The sequence below is a fragment of the Notolepis coatsorum genome (assembly GCF_963971535.1).
Source record: "Notolepis coatsorum genome assembly, chromosome: 9".
Taxonomy (NCBI): domain Eukaryota; kingdom Metazoa; phylum Chordata; class Actinopteri; order Aulopiformes; family Paralepididae; genus Notolepis; species Notolepis coatsorum.
In genome coordinates this window covers 67,829,007-67,847,667 of record NC_140173.1, presented here as the reverse complement: position 1 = coordinate 67,847,667, position 18,661 = coordinate 67,829,007, and the positions used below count along the sequence as shown (strand labels likewise).

Sequence of the window (18,661 nt, the reverse complement as noted above, 5' to 3'; positions counted from 1 at the left end):
GCGCACCAACCGACCTGTAGGAGTCGCTGTCCACAACGCCCGATCCCCACCCATCAGTTTCCCACCCTCTAATACTGCCAATTGTATTAGTACGGACGACCAGCCAAACTGAAAACAATGTGGAGAGCTGGATTCGAACACGCGAACCCAGCGTCTCCACATTGGTGGCGAGTGCCTTGCCCACTACACCACCTAGCCGCCCCTGAAATTAGTTTCAAAATGGTTGCACTATGAGAAAAATAAAAAAGTACAGTCGATTACAGTAGATATTATTATCTGTTATTATGCATGCCTGGTGATACTAAATCCAAATTGAACTCGGGCATTTTAAAGATACTATATGTATATATATATAAATGTGCGAATTGGCTATAATAAGGTAATGTATAAGCTATTCTATATTCTATAATAATATTTCAAATTGCATTGGTCCGGATGGGAGAATTCAGTACTGTATATACAGAACCTTCGGTTTTATCATCTTCCCTTTATTAATTTCCTTAGATCTTTTGTACACATGATCTCAAGAGGGTACTGAACGAGGTCATTTTTTAAGTCTGGTCATTATTATCATGGTGTTATTCACTGTCAAAGATGAAAAGAAAAATCATAATTCATATTTTCCTTTGTTTCATCACAATTTAAGCAAGCCTAGTAATAGACACAATATTTCTGACACTGAGAATACATTCACTGAGGTCCATAGATGTACCTAGATACCAAGAATATGCAAATAGCCCTTGTAGAAGTGGAGCAATATTCCATTTACCTAGGTATACATTTTATGCAGATTTTCACCTGGGGTGGAACAGGTTAAGAGAGAATAAAAAATCTGCAAACCCTTAAAAGCAACTCATGATAAAAAGAGATAAAAACCAAGTTATGATAAAAGAGATAAAAACCATATTAAGACCAATTTGAGTTGCTGCTGAGCCATGTTTTTAGGGCGGATTTAAATCCGAGAGGGGAGTTCAGGAGTTTTATGAATGTTGGCAGGGCATTCCACATTACAGTAGCCGAGTAAAATAATTCATCTTTCCCCATGCATGTCCTGACTCTTGGCGGGACCAGGTCCGTGGGGCTTCCTTTTGTGGCGTGTTTGTGGACATCTCCTACTTTAGTAAAATAATTTACAAGGTACTTGGGGACCGTTTCTTTCAGTACTTTAAAAACCAGTAGCATTTTAAGCTGGTGTACCCTTTCCTCAACCCTAAGCCAACCCAGACTGCTAAAGTGGGCTGGCGTTAGGTGAGTCCTAAAGTGAAGGTTGTGCAGGAGTCTCACTAGTTTGTTTTGGGAGGTCTGGAGCTTTGTCTTCATTTGTTTGGATATGTTGGAACTTGGATATGTTGGATATGAAGTGCAAGCATAGTCAAAGTGACATTGTATGAGGGCTCCAGCTAGGGTCCTCAGAGCGTTCCTATTTATGAAAGAGGTTGGCATTTGACCCAAAGAGTATGGCCTCTGTTTTTCCCAGATGTAGAGACAATTTATTGTCACTGAGCCAAGAGCAGATCTTTTTCATTTCACTGCTCAGGACACTTTCCACTTTAGACTTATCCCTGTCAGAGACCAGTAGTGCAGAGTCGTCAGCAAACAGGAACAGGTTGCAATCGCATGCCGATTTCATATCATTGATATATATTAAAAACAGTTGAGGCCCCAAAATGTTTCCCTGGGGGACCCCACATGTCACTGGAAGGGGCTGTGGACTTCCTGACGGGCAGACCCCAGGTGGTAAGAGCCGGCAACTGCACCTCCTCATCCATCACGCTCAACATAGGGGCCCCCCAGGGCTGTGTTCTGAGCCCCCTCCTCTACTCCCTGTACACACATGACTGCGTAGCACAGCGGAACAACAACACCATCATCAAATTTGCTGATGACACAGTAGTGGTGGGCCTGATCTCTGCCAACGACGAAAGGGCCTACCTGGAAGAGGTAGAGAACCTGTCACAGTGGTGTCAGGAGAACTGCCTCTCCCTGAACGTCAGCAAAACAAAAGAGATGATTGTGGACTTCAGGAGGTCGGGGGTCAAGGACTACAGCCCCCTCAGCATCGACGGGGCACCGGTTGAGAGAGTGAACAGTTTCAAGTACCTCGGAGCCCACATATCCGAGGACTTGACATGGACCACACACATTGACAGTGTTGTGAAGAAGGCACGACAACGCCTCTACTTCCTCAGGCGCCTAAGGAAGTTCCAAGTCAGTCAGAAGATCCTTAGGAACTTCTACTCATGTACAATAGAGAGCATCCTGACCGGCAACATCACCTCCTGGTTTGGGAATAGCACTGCACAAGACCGTAGCAGACTACAAAGAGTGACACGTTCAGCCGAACGCACAATTGGAGGGGGGCTTCCCACCCTCCAGAACATTTACATCAAGCGGTGCAAGGGGAAGGCTAAGAGAATTATTAAGGACTCGAGCCACCCGAACAACTGCCTCTTTGAACTGCTGCGGTCAGGCAAGCGATACCGGAGTCTTAAGGCGAGCACAGAAAGACTCAGAAGAAGCTTCTATCCCCAGGCCATCAGGCTGCTAAACGAACAATAATCGCTAAACGAACAATAATCACTATGCAACAACCATCAAATGCACACAGCACACACACCCACACGCACACACTCACTCAAACAAACAACACACTGCAACACCCACTCTCCACACTTTAGATCACACAAACACACTTACACTTTATATTTATTGATAAAGGATTTGCACTACAACTCGTACACCTACTGTGAATTGTACCTAAATTGCACCTCGTCCCATTTCTCCATTTCTGCCTTGCACTATATAGTATTGTATATTAGTACACTGCACAGTATTGTATATTGTATGGTAACTACGTCTATTCTGCATCGAACATTGTACATATGTCTAAACTGAACACTGTGACCTCTTTTTTTTACTTCTAATTTTACTATGTTTTTATTTCATACTTATCTTGTCTTGCACAGTCTCTGGAGCGCAACAGTAAGAAGCATTTTGTACAAAAGTATTCTGTACTTCTGTATGACAACTATTAAAGAAACTTGAAACTATTTGCTTAACCGGAGCACCCGGATTGTGTTTCATTCAAGCATAAATTGAAGCGTCTTTACGCGTGGATTGTGGATGTGAATTAGGAGGAATCTGAATCTGTGGATTGTTGAATTGTATCACTGTCACACGTTATTGTGATATTGTAACTGGGATTAAAATGTCTGAGGAGATGCGCTGTTTGACGGACTTGATGACGTGGACGTGACTTGAGAAAAGTGAATGAGCAATTGCAAGCCTTTGACGTTTTGATGAATGAATTTGAGAAAATGCATTTATCTGTTCAAGCACTGTTATCTGATTATGAAAAAGAGGGTGATGAACATGACTGGTATAAACCAAAGGTTAATCAATTCAATGCATGTATGGATGATGTCTGAAACTAGGGATGTTCGATATTGGCTTTTTTACCGATATCCGATATACCGATATTGTTCAACTCTTAATTTCCGATACCGATATCAACCTATACCGATATATGCAGGGTTTCCCCCCCAAAAAACCTGAATAATTTCAGGCAATTAACATTTCATATCTCTTGTCGTGGAATTAACACAACATTATGCATACTTTTGACAATAAATAAAAGTATTTGTTCTTACTTGCTTGCCTGGGTAAATAAAGGTTAAATAAATGTAACCGATACCGATAATTTCCGATATAAAATTTTTAATGCCAATATCGGTAGGCCGATATTGGCCTAGGCCGATAATATCGGACATCCCTATCCGAAACAGATTAAAACCTGATTAATAGTGAAACTGTTAATAGCCTCCAAGCCTCTCTGACACCGTTATTTCGGGGGTCACGCCTTGAAAACTTTGGGAACCATGTATTTATAAGATACCTAAGCGCATACAGTACAGATATCCTCATAAGTATCTATTAATTTGTATCAATTAGACTATTAGAGACTCTTTGGGCTTGTTTTTATCTACTTATTCTGAAAGAGTTGAAATAATTATTTTCGTTAGCAAGATCTCATTCGATTATTCATTCCATTAAGCCTACTGCCCCTTTTCAGGTAAAACGGCCACGCGCAATTATCCTGATTACTGAAGTCTGGTTCGAAGTAACGAGACCGAATCAGCCTTCGAGAAACCGAGATAGCTTGACTTCAATAATCTGGTTAATTTAAGCTGGCTAATGGGACTTTTGATCGACTTAGTTGAACCAGGTACGGGGAATGGGGCCCATGTCTGTAATTAGGGATGTCCGATATTATCGGCCGATATTGGCATTAAAATGTGATATCGGAAAATATCGGTATCGGTTTTCAAAAAATTAAATAAAAAAATTATTATTTTTTGATTGTCTTTTACATTTCTATAACCTTTATTTAACCAGGCAAGCAAGTAAGAACAAATTCAGATTTAATTTATTGTCAAAAGTATGCATAATGTGTTAATTCCACAACAAGAGATATGTAATGTTAATTACCTGAAATTATTCCGTTTTTTGGGGGGGGGGGGAACCCTGCATATATCGGCATCGGTTGATATCGGTATCGGAAATTAAGAGTTGGACAATATCGGTATATCGGTATAGGTAAAAAAGCCAATATCGAGCATCCCTATCTGTAATCATGACTTATGACGGGTTAAGAACATAACAAAAAAATAATTATATCTACGAGGGAAACTCTTTAAGAATGTATGTGAACATTGATAGTTAAAAACACCTTGTGGCTTTAGGACACATAACCATCTCTGTTAATTACAATACAGCACTTTCAAACCGACCGTCTGACGATCACACATCTCTCATGATGCATTTCTGTTCCCTCACGTTCCCCAATATGTTCCCCAAGACTTCTCACATGGTGGAATACGTTCTCTAAGACTTCTCACACTGTGTAATACGTTCCCCAATACTTCTCACATGGTGCAATACATTCCCTAAGACTTCTCACACTGTGTAATATGTTCCCCAAGACTTCTCACATGGCGCAATACGTTCTCTAAGACTTCTCACACTGTGTAATACGTTCCCCAATACTTCTCACATGGTGCAATACATTCCCTAAGACTTCTCACACTGTGTAATACGTTCCCCAAGACTTCTCACATGGTGCAATACCTTCCCTAAGACTTCTCACACTGTGTAATACGTTCCCCAAGACTTCTCACATGGTGCAATACCTTCCCTAAGACTTCTCACACTGTGTAATACGTTCCCCAAGACTTCTCACATGGCGCAATACGTTCCCTAATACTTCTCACACTGTGTAACGTTCCCTAATACTTCTCACACAGTGCAACACGTTCCCTAAGATTTCTCACACAGTACAATACGTTCCCTAAGACTTCTTTCACAGTGCAATACGTTCCCTAAGGAGGTTCCGTATATCCTTTGTGATACAGCGGACGACACATGGACTCTGTTCTGGGCTTAGGTACAGTACATGTGAATGTGTGTGCGCTTGCATGCCTCCTTGTGTGTGTGTGTGTGTGTGTAGGTGTTTTGTTGTTGCATAACTTTTAATGTGTTATATGTGTATGTACTGTATGTGTCTGCTTGCATGCATGTATGTGTGTGCATGTTGTGTGTGTGTGTGTTTGCATGCATGCATGTGTGACTGTATAGTGTACTGTAGCTGGTAGTGTGGTGTGATTAGGCCAGTTAATGACATGAAACCTGCTCTCATCTCAGAGCATCAGGGCAGGAACAACACCCTGGTCTGGTTACAGCCTTCAGGGGAGTGTGTGTGTGTGTGTGTTAACTATTAATGTCTTTGTGTGTGAGAGAGGATTGAGACGTCGGTCCACACCTGCTTTTGTGTGTGTGTATGTGTGCGTGTGTAACGTGCTAGAAAGAACTAAAGTGCAACTGTCCATATTCACACGGCGGCCATTTTGCTCTTATGTCATGCACAAGGTGTGATTTATTTTCCCGCCTAAAGTGGGGAACAGGGTGGAGAGGAATCCCGACCTGAGCGCGACATAAGAGCAAAATGGCCACCATGTGAATACGGTAAATGAAAACAATACTGTTGCCCACCTGTATTCCCTCAAACTATCTGCCTGTGTATCGTGGCCTATAATTTTTTTTCAAAAGCTCTGTATTTTGTTCTTTAAATGCAGCCTTTATTTTACTTGAAATGAGAAACTAGTGCTTCATTTATTCATTTTGACAGTCAGTCGTCGACTACGTACAGACGTTGATACGACTACTAGGCTACTTCAATATATATATGTGGCACTGAATCATAACGCGTGATTAGACCTTATGATGTTCCAGGCCTTAGCTTGAGGACATTTTCTCTGACTGGACCTCTTTGAATTCTAATTGGATACCCCTGACCTAGAACACAGAGCCAGAGACAGAGACACAGCATAAAGCCACCTAGGGAAACAGGAGCGAGAGACAGAGACACAGCATAAAGCCACCTAGGGACATAGAGGCAGAGGCAGAGACATAGAGGCAGAGACACAAAGCCAATACTCTGTTCTCTCTGCTTAATGAGCTGCAGAAAACAACCAGCCTTTCAGGACTTTATTCTCTCAGCACTGGTAATAAGATGCGGCACTGTGGTGTTAAATGACCAACACACACACATTATAGATAACATTCTCAAGCCACTTCTGGCGTGCGTGCATGCGTGTGTGTGTGTTTGTGTGTGCATGTGCGTGCGTGTTGTATCTCACCCTGGCAGAACGCTCCATGGTGTAGGCCAGTCCTGAATGAACAAGGTCCTTCTCTGAGGCGCCCTGAGACAGAACAAGGAGAGAAGAGAGATAATTAGTGATGCGCGATGTGTCCAAAAAGTTGATAATTATAGACAATAAGATGTGAGGCATCAGCAGCTAGAATGTGAAAGCTGTGGAACCCTGACACTCAATAGCCTCTATGTCAATGTGTGCAGCAAGTCATGGTCAGCATTAAAAGATACATCAGAAAGCTGTAGCCTACAGTATTATGTTTGCAGGTTTCTTAGTTAACTAGCTTGCTAACACATAGCTTGCAAACAGCTAGCTTGCAAACAGCTAACTTGCCACACCGTCATTTTAGTTCTAAACAATTTCTGCCATAAATGCTACCCCCCCTGTGATGTCTAACCTGGAGATATTGACAGTATATTGTTTATAAATATGCCTTGTTCTCTGGTACACAGGGTGCTACAATAATCCTTTGACATGCTGATATTTCATGTTTTTAACTATAGCTACAGGCGTTTCGTTAGGTTTCCCTCCTTGGTTACATTTCACTGGGCTTGTTGTTTCCCCTCTGGAGGGCGTGGAGTCTGACTCAGATGCTCCATCTCTTATAGGAAAAAATAGATTTGGTTTCTCTGCAGTGAAGGCAGCAACAGAAGACAAATCATAGCCGTGGATTTGATCAGGACTCATGAAGAAGGAAAAAGCTAAGACAGGGTTTCAACAAGTTCAATTCTCAAAGACCTTTTAAGACCTATTTTTAAGACAACTTAGAGCAAAATATAATACCAATTTCATGACCATACTAGCAAAAGAAAGCAACACATAGCAACACTGAACTGATGGCTGCACTTGAGTGCCAATTTAAATTTGTGCACGTTCCATACAAGCTCGTCAGACGCACCAAGCTCCCGGTAGCCCCGCAAAAACGACTTGAATACAAAAACATTTAATTTCATTAACACTTTGATTGCCGTTCACGTAGACCTACGCTTCTGTCGCCCCGATCGCTGAGTGCCGGAAACGTAGATCTACGTTTCTGTCACGGTATTTCTTTTATTATCTATTGCCATTCATAATTCAGCAAGGGCACCTTGTGCATACTGTTCTGTTATACCGCCCTCTAACGCCTTCCGGCATTGTTGCACCCCGTTAGAAATGGGTTAGTTTGTTTTCTCTGCCGAGCTGCGGCATGGGGGCGGATCCTAAACATGCCGGTCTAAATGCCGGTGTGAGCCTCCCACACATTACACCTCGCCAATGAGTCCGCGCTGGCAGGTGAAAAGAAGTGGCTGGCTGACTCCGCATGTACCGGAGGGGACATGCGATAGATTCTTCAACCCTCCCTACGACCGACCAGTGGGGGGCACATGCGAGCAACGATCAAGACAGGGGAGGGGGAATTGGCACGACTAAATTGGGATGGGAGAAAAACAGAAACAAATTAGAAAAAGTGGATATATAAAAAAAAAAATCATAAAACACTCTCCCGGTACAGAACACGGTTAACCGCCTGTCGTGTGGTAGTGAAAGAGTTAACCTTATGTAGTGTGGTTGTGAAAGGGTTAACCTTTGTCGTGTAGCAGTGAAAGGGTTAACCTTCTGCATTGGCGCAGTGAAAGGGTTAATCTTCTGTAGTGTGGTTGTGAAAGGGTTAACCTTTGGTCGTGTGGCAGTGAAAGGGTTAAAGGAGTGAGATGAGCTCTGGGGCCTCAGTTGATGAATGGGAGGAGCTCCTCACCTGGTCCTCCTCATGTCGTCAGCCGGGCTCTCGTGCATCACCATTAAAAACACACTGAGCAGGATATTGCACGATGCACAGCAGTGGCTGGAATGATTAACGGGACCAATTCCACTCTGTGAGCAGGTCACAGGATATTGAGAATATCTAAGGGAACCTACAGAAGATCGCTCCCCAAAATAAATCCTCTACGGTGGCGGTTTCCATCATGCTCTATGGGGACCCACAACTATTCTGCAGACTATTTTGGCGTCTCCTCCAGCTAAATCTATCCTAGGGCTACAAAAATAGGAAAATACAAAATATATTGTATTGCACTGCACTATTGCACTATTTTACTCGGTCTACTCTATTTTGTTCTTTTATTACCGTCTATTTTTAAATTGATCAAACCGTAAACAAAGAGGCCTATTGGGATGTTAGATCATGTGAAGTTCTATTTTGATGCTCGTTTTATACTTATTTTATGTCTGCACTATGCATTGCTCTTGATCTGCCAATTGTGTGCTAATTTTATGCCTATGTCTTTTTTTTGCTACTGTGAAGCACTTATTTTATGAAACGAGCTATACAAATATATTATTATTATTATTATTACAAACAGTTAATACATGGCAGGCATTTGGCCAGTAGTACATTTATACAAAACTCAGTGTTTTTTCCTGAACACCTCCCGTGTTAATCTTCCCCAGACCCAGGGTCCTGACACGGCCTGTGAAAACCACTGCCCAGTCACGTGGCTCCACCCACAGCGCGAGTCATCCACACCCGGCCTGTGAAAACCACTGCCCAGTCACGTGGCTCCGCCCACAGCGTGAGTCATCCACACCCGGCCTGTGAAAACCACTGCCCAGTCACGTGGCTCCGCCCACAGCATGAGTCATCCACACCCGGCCTGTGAAAACCACTGCCCAGTCACGTGGCTCCGCCCACAGCGTGAGTCATCCACACCCGGCCTATGAAAACCACTGCCCAGTCACGTGGCTCCGCCCACAGCGTGAGTCATCCACACCCGGCCTGTGAAAACCACTGCCCAGTCACGTGAGTCATCCACACCCGGCATGTGAAAACCACTGCCCAGTCACGTGAGTCATCCACACCCGGCATGTGAAAACCACTGCCCAGTCACTTGGCTCCGCCCACAGCGTGACTCATCCAGATCACATTACTCCTCTCTCTCTCAGCATCTCTCAACATCAGCTCCAGCAGGGTAGGGTTCCTGTAAGGTGAGGCTTGTGCCACAATATGTTCACATGAGTAAACTGGTATGGACTTTTCGGTGGAATTCCTTTGGGAATGAATCGTGGTGGGGCCTGGAATTGAGTCGTTCCGTGTGAGCGTTCCGTCGTTTCCTTGTGAAAGTCCGTGCTAAATAAGAGTCGGCTTGTGCATCTAAATGAGCTCTCCGGCCGCCCCAAGATGCACGGCCATGACACATGATGGCCGATCTCAAAGGGCGGCGGCGCCTGGTGCCTGTAAGAGAGATTCCTAGAGCTGTTGTAGCAACAAAGGGTTTGGCTTTAATGATGGGCTCTTCAAAAAATTTATGGGAAGTCGCCCCTACATTCGACGAAAGATTTATGAAAAATCTGGGTCTAAAAAACCATACAGATTTAGTAGGCAAAACAGGGAGCAGGTAGTTTGGCTGCGGAAAAGGTATCGGCTGTCCGTTTAGGCCGTTCTGGCTGAATGGACCAGGGCCTTGGAAGGCGCAGTGAGAGCCTGCGGGCAGGAGTGCGGATGCAGCCCGCAGTGCAGGAGCGCGTCATCCCTGGCTGAGAGGTGGTCAAACACCCTCCCCCTCTGGTGTAGGGGCAGAGCACCAAAACTATGCCGAGGGGCGTCCTGCTTCCGAAGCACGACCCTACGACGGGGAATGTACAACGGCCGCCCAGAGGTCTACAGATTGGGGTCGAAACTCAATGAGAGTGTCAAAGTGAAGAAATTCTCTGGAAGAGTGAACACTCCGACCAACCCGAAACATCATGTCAGACGCTGACACTGTACGATGGACGGTGAAAACGCCCTTGCCTAAAGCGCTGCAATGGTCCCCAAGGACAGGCAGCAATGCTTCCGAATGTCAAAGTGAAGAAATTCAATGAAGCGCGAGGCAAGCGGCGGTCAGCTGTGACCTCTCTTTAGTTAGCCAAAGGGGGGCAACTGTGATTTTGCGCGAGCTCCCACACGCGCACCCGTATTCCGATCCCCACGGAAATATTCACGGGGGTAGATCTCGGTCGGTTCTACAACTTCCCAATGCCCGTCCATCAGCGCAAACGTCGGGGAAAAGGTTTCGCGCGACGTGGAATGAAATGGGTGATTTTGAGCGAGCTCCCACGCGCGCGCACCCGTGCGCGGATCGATGCGAGATTTCTCCCGGGGGTAGAACTCGGTGGGGGGCACGGTTTCCCAATGCACTTCCATCAGCGAAAACGTCAGGAAAAGGTCGGGGCGTGACGTGGAAAAATCACGCCGATTTTGCACGAGCTCCCGCGCGTGTGCCCATATTCCGATCCGTGCGAAAATATTCACGGGGTAGATGTCCTTGTGGCACTCAATTTCCCAATGCATTGTCCCGTGGGATTATGCCCCCCGCGGCGATATTAATTGAGGGCCGGCTTCGCGGTGATGGGTAAATGAAAAAAGGTCACCCGCCAAAGTGGCTGGTAAGAGTGACAGAGTTACACGCCACTGCCGAATTTTACCCGCATTTGGCGGGTGGCGCGTGTTAATGTCAAGCCCTGCCTGGGAGTGAGTGTGCTTGAGGACTCAGGAACTGAGACAGTGGTTATGTAAGTTCCTGGCTCCTGAATTGTGGCTGCTTGTCTGAGTTCGCACCTGTGCGTGTGTGTTTGCGCGTGTGTGTGTGTGTTTGCGCGTGCGTGTGTGTGTGTGCACTCACAGAGATCCTGGTCTGGAACTCGGCGGTGGGCACCACAGGGATGGCTCCTCCATGTTTACCAAACTTCCTCTCCAGACTCTCCTGCACAGACACTGTAGGGAGAGACCATGAGTGGATGGAGCCTCCATGCTGTTGCCTATATTTATTGTAACGTATAATATGACCGATAGGGCATACAGACCCTCACCTGCACCTTTGTTTACACTGTTACACTGAGAACTATTAGGAATGTCTGACCACTAAGTGTGTTTATATTCAGAGTTAATTATAGTTTTTATTTACTGTTTATTTTTGTCCTATTTTTATATTCAGATCTAATTGTATTGCCCATATTTATGGCTTTCTACTATTACCCTGCCCATACCTGTAGCTCCCCTCCCCCCTCCCCATGCTTCTATGATGCCCGAATTTCCCCAAGGCGATCAATAAAGAAATATCGTATCATATCATATCGTATCGTATCTTATCTTATCTTATCTTGAGTAGACACAAAGGCGCGGCATGGGGTGAGTTCTTTCAAGAAAACCATTTCAGACTTTTCCCAGAATGTCTCACACTCTGCAGGGTTGGGGATGAGGTGGGCACATTACATTTACACATTACATTTCTCCAGAGATGGAAACGCTGTCTGTGTGGCTAGATGTTCAGACTGGTGTGAAATTAGACTTTTAATACCGGGCAGCTAATGGAAACGGTAGTGGAGTAGAACCACTGAGCTGGTGGACCCTTTATCTCAGATAACAAACATCTTGTACAATTATTTTCACTGCAGAAATGTGAATGAAACTGTGGGAATCGCAACATCCTGGGTTTGAATCCAGTCCTTCACCTTTGTTGTATGTTATCCCCCCCATGTTGTTTTACCTGGGGAGGGCGGTTTAACTGGGGCAGTGGGGGGGGGTTATGTTTTTATTAGGGCTGTCAGTTTATCGCGTTAATTAGATTAATTAATTACACAGCAAATTATCGCGTTATGAAAATTAACTCAAAATTCATAAAAAAATTAAAAATAAAATATTTTGATCTCATTCATTCCATAAGAACGTAGAATACACATTTACAAACTTTTTTTTAATATGGTCCATTTGCATGTTCTTGGTATCTGATTCTAGGGACATCAATGGATCTCAGGGAATGTATTCCCAGTGTCAGAAATACTGTGTCTGTTACTAGGCTTGAGTAAATTGTAATGAACCAAATGAGAATATCAATAAACAATTTTTTATCTTTCACTGTGAATAACACCATGCTAAAATTGACCAGACCTGAAAAATCTAAGCAAATTAATAGATGGAAGATGATTAAACAGAAGGTTTTGTAGATACAGTACTGAATTCTGCCATCCGGACACATGATTTCACATTTGAAATATGATTATAGAATATAGAATATCAGGCATAAAATGGTTATGCGATTAAAATGCGATTAATTAGATTCATTAATTACAAATCCTGTAATTAATTAGATACATTTTTGTAATCGCCTGACAGCACTAGTTTTTATGTAATTTTTTATAAAGTTTGTAAATAGGAAAAATGTGAAATAGACAGATTTCAATATTTCAATTCAATATAAATATAAAAGCAGAAAAGTGTCTCACTGAGCAGGTGGTAGTTGGAGTCCCTCTCGTACTTGAAGGTCAGGCGACCGTAGCTGACGTGGTTCAGGTTCTTCAGCCACTCAAAGTACGACACGGTCACACCTCCCGCGTTCAGGTACAGGTCCTGCAGGGGACGAAGACAGCACACTAAACTAGCACACGAGACACACGCGTGTTACACGTACCAAGCGCCAGCGTACCCCCCAAGGTCACTGCAGCACTGATCTGGAGTCAGCTTCAGCCTGTTAAGTTTGAATTAGGTCATTAAGACAAGTGCTCCTGGTCACGGACCCCGGATCAGCCTTACATTACATTTAGTCATTTAACTGAACGCTTTTATCCAAAGCGACTTACAAGTTCTGTAGGACAAGTCAGCAGGAAGGGTACAACTCTTACAGCCGAGTAACAATGTTCATCAAACAGTGTTGAAACTTGGGTGCTGCAGTGTTGAGTGCATATTAGTATAGTAGGTAGTAATATAGACATGGAATATTAATTAGTGGAAAAGTGCATGATAGTAGAAAGTTCGTCGTTTTTTTTTCATTTTTTTTTTTTTCATTTCAGATATGAATTGAAGAAGTGTGTTTTTAGTTGACAGCGAAAGATTGCTCGGGTTTTAGCTGTCGGGTTTCGGCTGTCCTAACTGTGGTGGGAAGTTTGTTCCACCATTGTGGAGCTCGGACCGAGAATAGGTGGCTTCTCTTTGATGACCCTCCCAGAGCTCGGATAGGAGTGGGTCTGAGGCTGCCAGAAGAATCTTTGTGAATATGCCCCCCGATTTATATTACTTATCGACATTTTATGATTCGCCCAGTCAATAAAATATTCCATTTGTAAAATTGCCCTACAGTTCAAAATCCATACGCTTCAGGTACGTGTCCTCCACAGTCAGGGAAGGCAGACGGGACACTGAACCGGCACAGAGACAGACAAGGCACATTGAATTAGTCTGTTGCTAATTTATTATTTCTTTGACTTGTATTTACCCAGCATAGGTTCTCTGAGCACGGAGGCTCTTTTTCAGCCATGCCCTGCTTCACGTTCAGAATTACAAATATTCAGTTCTATTTTCCAGCACAGGCTGGAGCTCCTCATCTCTTCTCTCTCCTCCTCTCTTTTCTTCTCTGGGGGGGGGGGGGGGGGTGCCGCGGTCCAGGGCTCTTTTCATTCTTGCACGAGGAAGGATAATAATGATGATCTAGCGTTGATTTCAGGAAGATTCGATAATCAGGCGAAAAATTACAATGTGTTTATGTTTAGTGTATTCCACTAAAGGGCTATTATTGCGTCTTTTCCTGGAATTACTAAAAGAATCACCAAAACTATACTCATATTCAAAACGGTATAAAACGGAAATGAACCGATGAAAAACTATCCGTTTCGTACATGTTGACTGGAAGCAACTCACTGATAATCGACAGGTGTATTAGACCCATAGCTATTATTTAAGATATATTTTAAGCACTCGCAAATCTCGCAGTCCCCCCCATTGATTAAAGCGGTGGCGTTCTAGCGCCCTCTCGCGCATTAAGCGATGGCGCAGAATAAGTTAACCACCAAAACCTGCAACTTCACTACAACGTATATCATGCCAGTTAGGGTACAGACTCTCACCTGCACCTTGTGTACACTGTTTATTTTTTTCATATTTTTATATTCAGTTCATTATATTGTTCACACTGTATATTTTCCTCATATTTTTTATATTCAGAATTATTTTTATTGACTTATGTCCTTCTACTATTACCCTGCCCATATCTGTACCTACCCCCCCCCCCTCCCCCATTCTGCTATGACGCCCGAATTTCCCCAAGGGGATCAATAAAGGAATATCTTATCTTATGACCCAGATGTAATAAATTTCCACGAATGACACTGTATTCTTATGGTATGAATTAAGATAATATGCCATTGTACACAGTGGAAACAATACTGAGTCACTGTGTAAAGAACAGGAGATGTTGCCCTTTTATAAATGTCACATGACGAGGTAAACTGACTCTGAGTTGTCGGGATTTAACCATTCAATCAAACAACGACTCAGTTCAGATTATTCAGCGAGAGTAAATGCATCATAAGATTTGATTCATCTTTAATTGTTTAAAGCGATTAGCTATGAAAATGTGGCAGAAGTGATGTATACGGTATATATGCAATTAAAACCTTGCACCAAGTCATTCGTTCTGTCTATAAATAAATCGAATAGATGAAAAGACATACATTTTTATTCATATTGATTAATACAGTTTTACAGATGGATGCAGCTGGATTTCCATATTCGCATCACAATCGCACTGATTATCTTTTACACTCCTAATCAATAACCATAAGTCATAAATCACGAGGATTATAGGGCTCAGGATGAAATACAACAAACTGATTCTGCTGTCAACATGTCAATCAAAGAACACACTGGCACAAATCCATATGAGAGAAAGAAGGAGTTTCTTATAAAAGCCCATCTCTTCAACAATAGTTTGTGATTTAGGCTACCAAAAGACAGAATCTGGGTCGCAACTCTTATATTTGGGTCACGGTAACCATCAGTGAAAGATGTAGGCATCCAGGGCGCCTGAATACTTTCCACAACAAAGTCGTGTTTCCGCGTCTCTGATTGGCCAGGTCATGTGACGTGTACGCCCAATCGTGGGACCGCAAGTTTTTGGATGGTTAAGCTTAGGCGCTCTTTCGAAGTTGGTTACGGTTAGAGTTTGTCTTAGAGCAGGGTGATAGAACGCCTGCCCTGATTCCAAACTCTAACCTTAACCAACTGCAAAAGAGTCGCCTAAGGTTAAACTAGGCGTTAGGTAGTTTGCAGGCTGTTCGACCCGGAAATAGGCGCAGAACTTGCCGTCCCACGATTGGCGCACATGTCACATGACCTGGCCAATCAGAGCGCAAAACTCGAACGCAAAAACACAAATTTGTTGTGGAAAGTATAGACGCATCCAGGACACCGGATCACATGGGAACTAGAGGTTGACTGATAGTGGATTTTTAACACATTCGGGGCCATCCACGTACCGTAATTCCTCTAATAGTAACCCCGGCTTGTATTTGTTTCAACTGTAGCGGGTACCAGGCTTGTATTAGGAGGAGGTCTGTATAAGAGGGAGGCCTATATTTCAAATTTTCAAACGGATCATAATGAATAAATCAACATTTTGTGTCAGTTTGAACCCAGTAAAATGTACTGGGTTCATTTATTGAAACCAAGTACTGTATGAAATAGTAAACAGTGCAATTACAGGTGGTCACTGGTCATTTCAACGTTTTCAAAGTGAAATCAAGTAACTAGCTCAGTATGCAGCTCAGTATATTAGTAACCCGGCTTGTATTAGGAGGCCGGCTTATAATTGCTTAGCTCAAGAGCGCACCTGGCCATTAATAGAGACCCGGCTTGTATTTGAGACCCGGTTACTATTAGAGGAATTACGGTATATATATACGTGATTGGGAGCCAGTGCTTGACGGCCAATCACGTATATATACACGTGTTTAACTCATTATTTATTTTATTGGCTATTGCCATTCATAATTCATCGAGGCACCTTGCGTGCATACTGTTCTGAGTGTGTCTGCGATTGCAGACGGTCAATACCGCCCCCTAACGCATTGTGGCAGCAACTGCACTACATTAGAAACGCTGTGGTTTGTTATCTGGGCCGAGCTGAGCCGTGCGGGCGGGGTTTAAATACTCCGTTGAGGTAACCTGTTTCAACGATACATCTGCAAGGCTGCCCCCCCCCCCCCCCCCCCCCCCCCCCCCTCAATATGCAATGCTGTTGAACGTGGCACGGACCTCCGCGCCCAGTACTTCAAATGCCGATCAGATAATTGGATTTTTTTTTTTGCATTACATCAGAGACAAGGTAAGAACACTATATATAAAATCTTGCGTTGATCTGATATTTCTTTCTCCGGCGATTGAAGCGGTGTGTGTACCGTGTTGTGCTTTCTACCGTCGGCTGCGGTGGGTGGGGGGGCCGAGCGCCGCGCTCCAGGCCCCTTTTCATTCTTGCATGAGGAAGGATAATAACGATAATCTAGCGTTGATTTCAGGATGATTAGATAATCAGTTGAAAAATTACAACGTGTTTAGTGGATTCCACTAAAAACGCTATTATCGCGTCTTTTCCTGGGATTACTAAGAATCACCAAAACTATAGGTGAGAAGTCAAGGGACTGGCATTTCGCTGACATTTTAACTATTACGTTCCCAGTGTGACGTCTTATGACAGTATAGATTTCGCCTTACATTAAAAACAGCAGAATAGGCGCGCCCCAGTGGCGAACCACATAGCGCGCTCAGCCGCGACACGGCCGACCCGGGTTCGACTCCCGAACCCGTCATTATTTGCCGAATGTCTTCCCCCCACTCTGTCTCCCATTCCTCCTCTGTCTCTCCCTACTGGACTGCCCAGTAGAAATAAAGCGCTAAAACGCCAAAGAAAAAATATTAAAAAAAAAAAAAAAAACTGCAGAATAGCATGGCTGGCCAGGAATTGTGAGTAGCAACTTGTCTGTGTGGGCTACTCACGGGGATCACCATGACGTTCCTCTCCAGGAAGATGCGGTCGGCCTCGGGGGTGGTGGGCCCGTTGGCTCCCTCTGCAATGATCTGAGGAGATGGTGAACAGAACGGTAACCCTGGTCCGTCCAAGACGCTATCACACCCAGCAGATATGAATGCTGCTCCTAATGGGAACACAAACTACTGTTGTGTATAGTATATGAAGACTCTGCTCTCTGCTTCTGAAACCATAAACGTTGTTCTCTGTCTAACACAGTGGTTCCCTGAGGGGCCCCGACCCCCAGGTTGAGAACCACTGGTCTACTACACCTTGGTGATCCTATATCTACTTTCTACAATACTCATGGTGCCCTTATATCTACTTTCTACAATACTCATGGTGACCCTACATCTAATTTCTACAATACTCATGATGACCCTACATCTAATTTCTACAATACTCATGGTGACCATATTATCTACTTCCTACAGTACTCATAGTGACTCTATATCTCCATCCTACAGTAGTCATAGTGACTCTATAATACTTCCTACAGTACTCATAGTGACTATAATACTTCCTACAGTACTCATAGTGACTCTATATCTCCGTCCTACAGTACTCCTACAGTACTCATAGTGACTCTATAATACTTCCTACAGTACTCATAGTGACTCTATATCTCCGTCCTACAGTACTCATAGTGACTCTATATCTCCGTCCTACAGTACTCATAGTGACTCTATAATACTTCCTACAGTACTCATAGTGACTCTATATCTCCGTCCTACAGTACTCATAGTGACTCTATAATACTTCCGTGACTCTATAATACTTCCTACAGTACTCATAGTGACTCTATATCTCCGTCCTACAGTACTCAGTGACTCTATAATACTTCCTACAGTACTCATAGTGACTCTATATCTCCGTCCTACAGTACTCAGTGACTCTATAATACTTCCTACAGTACTCATAGTGACTCTATATCTCCGTCCTACAGTACTCATAGTGACTCTATAATACTTCCTACAGTACTGTGCTGGATGTATTCTGACCTTGGCCTTGATCTTGTGAGCGTTATTGCGGGTCAGCTGCTTCTCGCTGGCAGCTGGGATCAGGATGTCACAGTCTGCCTCCAGGATGCTGCCCTCGTACGGCGCGGCGTTGGGGAACCCTACGATGGTCCCGTTGGCCTGA

The 18,661-nt window shown here is 43.8% G+C and overlaps 1 protein-coding gene across 1 annotated transcript in view; it reads right to left on the bottom strand.

Moving 5' to 3' along the window:
* The window catches only part of glud1a (glutamate dehydrogenase 1a), a 75,574-nt gene that overhangs the window by 4,449 nt on the left and 52,464 nt on the right, over positions 1-18,661 (bottom strand). Inside the window, exons 8-12 of the mRNA XM_084321793.1 lie at positions 18,520-18,657; positions 17,488-17,568; positions 12,948-13,071; positions 11,348-11,439; positions 6,696-6,758 (exon numbers count right to left, since the gene is read on the bottom strand). Coding sequence (XP_084177919.1) covers positions 6,696-6,758; positions 11,348-11,439; positions 12,948-13,071; positions 17,488-17,568; positions 18,520-18,657 — 498 coding nt within the window. The remainder of the gene's footprint in view (positions 1-6,695; positions 6,759-11,347; positions 11,440-12,947; positions 13,072-17,487; positions 17,569-18,519; positions 18,658-18,661) is intronic.